Below are 7,791 nucleotides of genomic sequence, written 5' to 3'. Positions count from 1 at the left end.
AAAAGTGGCCTATCTTTATCTACAGCTACCCCTGTATTCATTAAGTGAAACCTAAGGAGATTCTAATGAGTTTCTGACAACATAACTTTCAAGGTGAAGCATTTCTTGTAAGGCCTTTCAAAAGATTCTTTAATCAGGGGGCTGGCATGTCCTCTTGATATGGACACTATAAGCACATCTGACAACAACTTGGTTTTAACCATAGCAGGTGACTCCCATTTTTATGTTAGGCTAAAATCCAGAAAAAGAAACTACTTGAAAACAGGGGCCAGAATAACAAAGGCACATGTCTTTTTCTTTAGCAGATCCATAAACTATTTGATGGTTCCTTCTTACAAATCTCTGTCTGAAGCAGAATTCATGTCTGAACGTTGGGCGTGCCATGGAACGCCCAATGTCGGCTATTTACATGCCCCAGGAGACGTCCTTAGACATTAATCATATAATATGACGACCTGAAACTAAGAAAGAGCGAGTACTGAATTCACAAACTTAAAGTGTAATGCGACATAAGAAAGAAGTACACGTAGTCCACTCTACTGTTATAAAAATGTATCTTTTTTCCCAAAAAGTAGCAAAACACAGCCTGCGCCTATCCTTAAGGGAATACAATAAACCACAACGAATAACAAGGCTGCTTGGTAAGAAGGAGACCAATCCTGGGAGCGTGCAAGCCTATACATGCTTAGATTTGGAAGTTCTTAAAGTGGACATACAACGTACAAAAAAAACCACAATTCTCTTTATCCAGGCCTGTATTCCTAATCTTTAACCATAGGCATTCTACAAATGTGCTTCGCTTGAGGACACCTGCTTTGGTTTTGAGATCTATTGTAACAATCTTAACTGACTTTGAAAAATTAAACCCCTAAACTATTGATATTCAAAGTAAAATCATTACCTTCACAACACAAAGTCATGTCATTCTTAAATAATTCAAACATTTATTAGTGCCAGACAGCTGTTCATGTTCTGTCCATTGTCCCAGATGAACACAGGGCACAGGACTGAGACCTGATCCCAGATCTGCACGGTGTCTGTTGGAGCCCAGGGACTCAGTAAGAGAGATGCATCAGATTTCTACATGGAGAGCAAAGAAACCAGCATCCCCCTCCTCCCGCCATACTGTGCCAGAGCTCTAGAGTCGGATGGTTGTGGAGTATGGCAGCATAGCCCAGCTGGACCCTCTTGATTGAAGGCACTGTGCTATATTCAATCATCCAGTTTCACACCCATTTCAAGTTGCAGTGCTTACGACCTTGCTCTTTTTCCCTCTGCGGTATGGAATTCTTTTCATGTCCAAGTTGGAAAAAGGCTATTTCCAGATACCCCTGAAGTCCATCTCAGGTCCCTATGCACTTGTCTTAACACAGTATGGTAGGCATGGACGAGTTTTTCACCCATGTCACGATACCCTTCCCGATGCAGCAGAACCAGCGCCCAGAGATGCACAGGTCCTGATCTCCAAAAATGCCTGGAGCCCCGTCGGCTAGAAGAGGAAGAAGAGAGGAAATGACGAGTCAACAATCTGTACAAACAAGTAGTGTCATCATAGCAGAACAAATCATTTTTCACTTAGCAGTTTGACTTAGTTCCATTTCTGATGTTTTTGCATTTTGATTTTATGAAAAATATTTTAAAACATCATCGCTTCACTCTAACGGATAAGCTTAAGTGAAGTAAAAAGTATCTTTATTTGGTAAATGTATGTGACCATAAAAGCACAAAACATAAAATACATTCACAGCAATCATGGCAATAAGATACGAAAAAAAATACATAGGTTCATTTTAGAAACCCTATAATAAAAAAGTGTTCACATAAATCAATTAAAATACATAATATTTCCTCAGTTTGACAGCAGCAACAATATACACAGTAGTGCAGGTTTCAGGCGACGGTAGATAGAGTTTTCAAAAAAATCAGCCCTTCTTTCTGGGAAGTAAAGTGCGTATGCAGAAGCATTGGACATAAAAACGTACTCCGAGGGTTTGGTACACAGTGGAAAAAAAACAAAGTGCACGGTGGATTGGGCAGAGACAGCATCTCACGGGCATCATGGGAGAGAGAAGCAAACCAAGTGCCACCTAGGGGGAAGACCACCAAAAAATGAGCCATTTTTAATCTTAGCCTGCTCAGATAAAATCTGTGCTCTGGATTAGTAATCCAGGATAAATAAAGTTCCAAGCCTGAGGTGTTAAAAATGTGCATGTACCTAATGAATGAACTCATATCATGAGACCTGTGAATAAAAGACAAGCTAAATCTGGACTAAAATCTCTTTTGTACAAGCCCTAAAACTACAAGAGCGCCGTGGCTGAATTGGGGACGTGTGTTACAGGTTTGTTAAAAAACACATTGTTTAAGTACAGAATGTCCAGCTTTACATATCTAACAACTTGGATTTACAAGTGTTTTGACTCACCCGCTTCAAAAATACATGCATACTTATAAACATATTTAATACAGCATCATGACAAACAAAGTACTCTTCTACTCTTGATAAAATGAAAAATCAAGTAGACGTTTTATACGTTTTCTCAGCCTCCTCCATTTGACAGTGCCTTTTAAGACGGCTCCCTTTTTTCCTCTATCAGTTTATGAAAAAATGAGATTCCAATGGAAGAAAGGATTACAATACTTCCTTATACATCAGTTGATGTAGAGAGATTCCTGCTCAACAAGCACATCTTGGCGTTCCTCATCGTGACCACGAAGGTATGAAATTTCAATTCTAAGGAACGCCTAGCTCTGAAAAAGGGCTTTGCGCCCACACGAGTATTTCCCAAAGTTTTTTCTGGGACAAGCATAGTTTGGGTGTTTGCTAAAAAAATATATATGGTTAGGTTCGATGCTTACAATGAAAGAGAAAACTCAAAAAGGCCACCACAGAAGCTTTTTTTTTAAAAACAATTAGCTTTATATGCCAGTCAACAAAGAAGTGGAGATATAAAGGGCACATGACAGCATAACAGAAATGCTACACAAGCCTTAGGAGACCCAAATTAGTCCCCAAAGTCATCAACATGCAGTAACCATATACGAATTCTCTTCTGATTACCTGCCGCGGTGACTTGGTTAAGGTGGCAATGCGCTGATTAGTCAACTCCACACAAAAACCCTGTTTCTGTTCCAGAAGAATGCGGGTGCTCGGCACAAAACCCCAGGAACGGCCTAGGGCAGGTCTGAGGGAACCCCCACCTTCACGAATCACATGGTTAGTCACCTGCAGAGAAATAACTCAGAACATTGTACAATAACAACAAATTCAACTATGAAGGTGTACACGGTGCAGGTCTAGGATCATTTTGTATAGCCCTTCAAACATCTTGATGGTGGAGGGGGCTGTAAACAGGATACTGAAGGGTTCAGATCATTTATATTTTGTAAGGGGCTAAGTGAATGTAATAGAAAATGTGAGCTTTGAATGAGGAAAGCACACCTTTGTCCTACATATGAACATTCAACAAGTAGAGTAAAGAAAAAATCCTCAAGATTTTGTAATGGGGAACACAGTTTAAAATAAACACTTTCAAAGATATGCAGGTGCTGTCGTGCCAGATACTGCTGTGGTAGCTTCCTTAGCCATATTCAGCTTGTCCATAAAATACTGTCTCTGAAAAGCTTGTCTTTCACCGCTTCATTGTCTTCTGCAACTGAAAATGTACGAGTACAGTAATACTGTTTCATACAACGTTCATCTGGACACGAGGATACCAAAATTATCTTTTTAATTCTGAGGCAGTGCATCAAATGTTGTAGCATGCAATACAGCACCATACTTGCTCTTTTAGGCAAATACTTCTTTTGAGGCCAAACACACTAAATTCTACGAATGTGATTTCAAAAGTCCACTCTCAGATGTCAGGTTTCTAGGATGTACATAGCCATTCGAAGGATATTGCTACAATGTGAATAGCTTCAGGTGTTCTTAAATTCAATTCACTGTATTATGCACGAAAGCAAAGCCACACTGCCACAATAATTGGTTCAGCAAACCTGTAATATTCCTGTACTATAGAAAGAGGTCAAGTAGGCAGCTGCTCAGATGACGCGCATGGAAATGTACATTTGAGGATCAATATTTGGCTCCTTCAAGGCCATCAAAGAAACAATTGTAACCAAGCCATCTGTTATTAGGGAGACTCTTGATTTCTTTAGTCCCTAATTGTTTTTATTTTTTCCCCTTTCTTTCTCGTAAAATGTTCATCACCTTAATGCACATCAAAGAACAAATTACAACTCCCCATCTTCCTTTCGTAAAATCTTCTTGGGCGTTCTCAAGAATTAGCATATGAAATGCCCTTTAGTTCTTTGCAGATAAGACCAAGGAAAACTGGATCTATCACAAGTCACTCACTACTAATCAACACTTTCGCTGTCTTCTAAAGTTTATGAAATGAAAATGGCTTGTTCTACCTTGAAGTGGTTTGAATTATTTGAATCAAATGGGGCCCTCCTTAGTGACTTTGTACCAAAGTATTGTAATCTGAAATTAACAAGTGAAGCACAAAAGTAGATGTATTTCTGTGACAAGGTGGTCGAGGTCTAAAAAGGAGATCAGCAATAGGAATTTTGGTATGAAGTATTTGCACTGACACAGTCATAGTTCTACACTTAATTATGCCCAGTGTACTGCATCTAGAATTATAGAGGAGTAGCTGTGAATAATCGGGAGGTTATTTGTGAAGGGGTTCTGAGTGACGACGACAGCAAAGCTAGAGTTATCGCTGATGTCACTTAGAACCCTGAGGTGACTAACGTCAATCTTATTCACATCTTACCTATATGGCATTTTATGTTGTCTACTCCCCCCACCCCAAATCATCTGCTCCGTACATGTACACAGGAGGGGAAGAGTAACAGGGAAACTTTAAATAGATACAAGATTGTATTAATGCTAACACTTTGACCTCCTGAGGCGGAAGCCGGGAGAGTCTAGCTAGCGTTTTTAAAATTGTCTTACTGTGTAAATTAAAGTGATTTTAAACTTTATTTTACTATTTCGAGAGTGTATGTAAGGTGATTGACAACTTTCCTACCTCGATCCCCCTCTGCCACGGGATACTGTCTCGAGTGGACGCCCTGCCCTGGGACACGCAGGCCACGCCCACCACCTGACAGGCCACGCCCCTTTTTAGACGAACGAACGCTCAAATAGCGCGCCACTCCTAGCGCGAGGCAGAACACTTTGACCTCCTGAGGCAGAAGCCGGGAGAGTCTAGCTAGCGTTTTTAAAATTGTCTTACTGTGTAAATTAAAGTGATTTTAAACTTTATTTTACTATTTCGAGATTGTATGTAAGGTGATTGACAACTTTCCTACCTCGATCCCCCTCTGCCACGGGATACTGTCTCGAGTGGACGCCCTGCCCTGGGACACGCAGGCCACGCCCACCACCTGACAGGCCACGCCCCTTTTTAGACGAACGAACGCTCAAATAGCGCGCCACTCCTAGCGCGAGGCAGAACACTTTGACCTCCTGAGGCGGAAGCCGGGAGAGTCTAGCTAGCGTTTTTAAAATTGTCTTACTGTGTAAATTAAAGTGATTTTAAACTTTATTTTACTATTTCGACAGTGTATGTAAGGTGATTGACAACTTTCCTACCTCGATCCCCCTCTGCTACGGGATACTGTCTCGAGTGGACGCCCTGCCCTGGGACACGCAGGCCACGCCCACCACCTGACAGGCCACACCCCTACCTCCGCCACTATTTATCATGTGTTTCCACCGGAAGCACAGCGGACGGGCGCAGCGGGGGCGCCGTTTGCGCGCCGAAGGCGCGCCTAAGGCAAGCCCGTCTGCGCCCGTCTGCGACCAGACCGCGGCCGGGGCCAGACATGCTGCTGGCGAGGGATCTCAGGGTGAAAGGATAGTGTGGTCAGGTGAGGACCTAAAGGCTCTGGCACCCCCCTTTAAATGCTGTCCGCACTCTACAGACCCTCTAACCTTCGCCCCTCCTCAGATTTGTAACACTTGTGTGTCAGTTTTTGGCAATGTAAATTCTGTGAGGCTTCCTATTCCCAAATCTCCACTTCAGATAGGCATTAGAGCCGGACTACTGAATTGTAGATCCCTGGCCAAACATGCTGATGATGTCTGGCTGTTACTTGAAGAACAGGAATGGGATATCCTGTTTTTAACAGAAACATGGATGAAGGAAGGCAACCTGACCTCCATTGCACTGGCAGTCCCTCTGGGATTTAAAATATGCCTCGCCAACCGTTCTGGGACAAAAAGAGGCGGCGGCGTAGCTATCATTTTTAAAGAGCACTTAAGACTAACCTCCTCAGCACCTACGACTACTCAAGGAATTGAAGGCCTCCACTTCTGCTTTCAGGCAAGTTCTCAGCTTTCATTAGCAGGACTGGTGATTTATCGCCCACCGGGCGGCGCAGATTCTAACTTATCTATCCTACTGGACATGATTGTTCAGAGCTCGCTCCTCCACCCCCATTTTATTGTGGTGGGTGACTTTAACATCCACATGGATAAAGCCGACTGTGCCATGGCAGAGCTACTTAGAGCTACTTTAAGCACGGCCAGTCTTAGACTGATCATTGAGGGCCCTACACATAGGGGGGCCATACTATTGATCTTATCTTCTCTAATATCAAAAATGTGCTGTCCGAGGATCCACTCCCTCTGACCTGGTCAGATCACTCACTTGTCCCTTTCACACTGAGCTTGGCGCACGACATTTCTGCGTCCAGTAAATGTTACTTCCTAAAAAGACAATGGAAGAAGCTGATCCCCGAGACTATGGGCCCTGTCCTGGAGAAGACTACCCCATCCCTGACAAACAACGCCAATATTGATGCTCAACTCTTCAATGAGTGGGTTGGAAAAATGGTTTCCTCTATTGCGCCAGCCTCCCGTGCACTATCGAAAAGAGACTCTCCCTCAGCACCCTGGTTTTCGCAGGCGCTAAGAATAGAGAAATCAGCTTGTAAAAAGCTGGAGAGACTCTGGAGAGCAAACTATGGCCTGGAGGAAAAGATTAGGTACAAAGAAGCTTCTAAAAATCTACGGAAAGCTATTAGGAAAAATAAAAAATGTTTTTATGCAGACTCGATTCTACAGGCAGAAAAGTCTAGCAAACAGATTTTCAAAATAGTACAGTCTTTTTTTAAACCTAAGTGCATTGAGAGGGAGGTTGCTCCAACAGTTATGCCTTGCGAGCAAATTTCTGAATTCTTTGATCAAAAAATTAAAAAGGTCTACGACTCCTTTGGACCAGAAATAAAAACAGTGAAACAGGACCTTGCGAATAAGAGCGAGCTAAGTGAGACTTTCACCCAGTTTCTCAATATCCCCGTGTGTGAGGTACGGCAAGAACTGCTCCGATGCAAATCTGGTTCACCAGACGACCCCTGCCCTGCAAAATTATGGAGCTCTATAGCCGACTTCGTAACTCCTACACTTCATCATATCTGGAACTCCTCCATTGCTTCGGGCATATTTCCGGATGCATGGAAACATGCTACCCTCCTGCCCTTAAAGAAAAAGCCTAACGGGGACCCGGAAGATCTCACTAATCTCCGCCCGATATCCCTATTAGCCGCCCCGGGAAAAATGTTGGAAAAAGTCATACAACGCCAGCTGAGTAAATTTGTAGAAGTAAACAAAATTCTCCATGAAACACAGTCTGGCTTCCGGCCCGGCTTTAGCACGGAAACAGCGCTTATTGAGGTAGCCGAGTCAGTTAGGTGGTCGATGGATGCAGGGAACTCAGCTATGCCGGTACTCCTGGATCTGTCGGCCGCCTTCGATACGGTGGACCACGCCAG

General features: G+C 43.0%; 1 protein-coding gene across 1 annotated transcript in view; it reads right to left on the bottom strand.

The window, feature by feature from the left end:
• Positions 1–537: 537 nt before the first annotated feature.
• Positions 538–7,791, bottom strand: part of RAD51D (RAD51 paralog D) — a 94,498-nt gene continuing 87,244 nt past the window's right edge. Inside the window, exons 10-11 of the mRNA XM_085649641.1 lie at positions 3,062–3,226; positions 538–1,489 (exon numbers count right to left, since the gene is read on the bottom strand). Coding sequence (XP_085505767.1) covers positions 1,406–1,489; positions 3,062–3,226 — 249 coding nt within the window. The 3' untranslated portion in view covers positions 538–1,405. The remainder of the gene's footprint in view (positions 1,490–3,061; positions 3,227–7,791) is intronic.

Source organism: Triturus cristatus, chromosome 3_2 (assembly GCF_964204655.1).
Source record: "Triturus cristatus chromosome 3_2, aTriCri1.1, whole genome shotgun sequence".
NCBI classification, from domain to species: Eukaryota; Metazoa; Chordata; class Amphibia; order Caudata; family Salamandridae; genus Triturus; species Triturus cristatus.
This window is presented reverse-complemented; position numbering and strand designations above follow the sequence as displayed.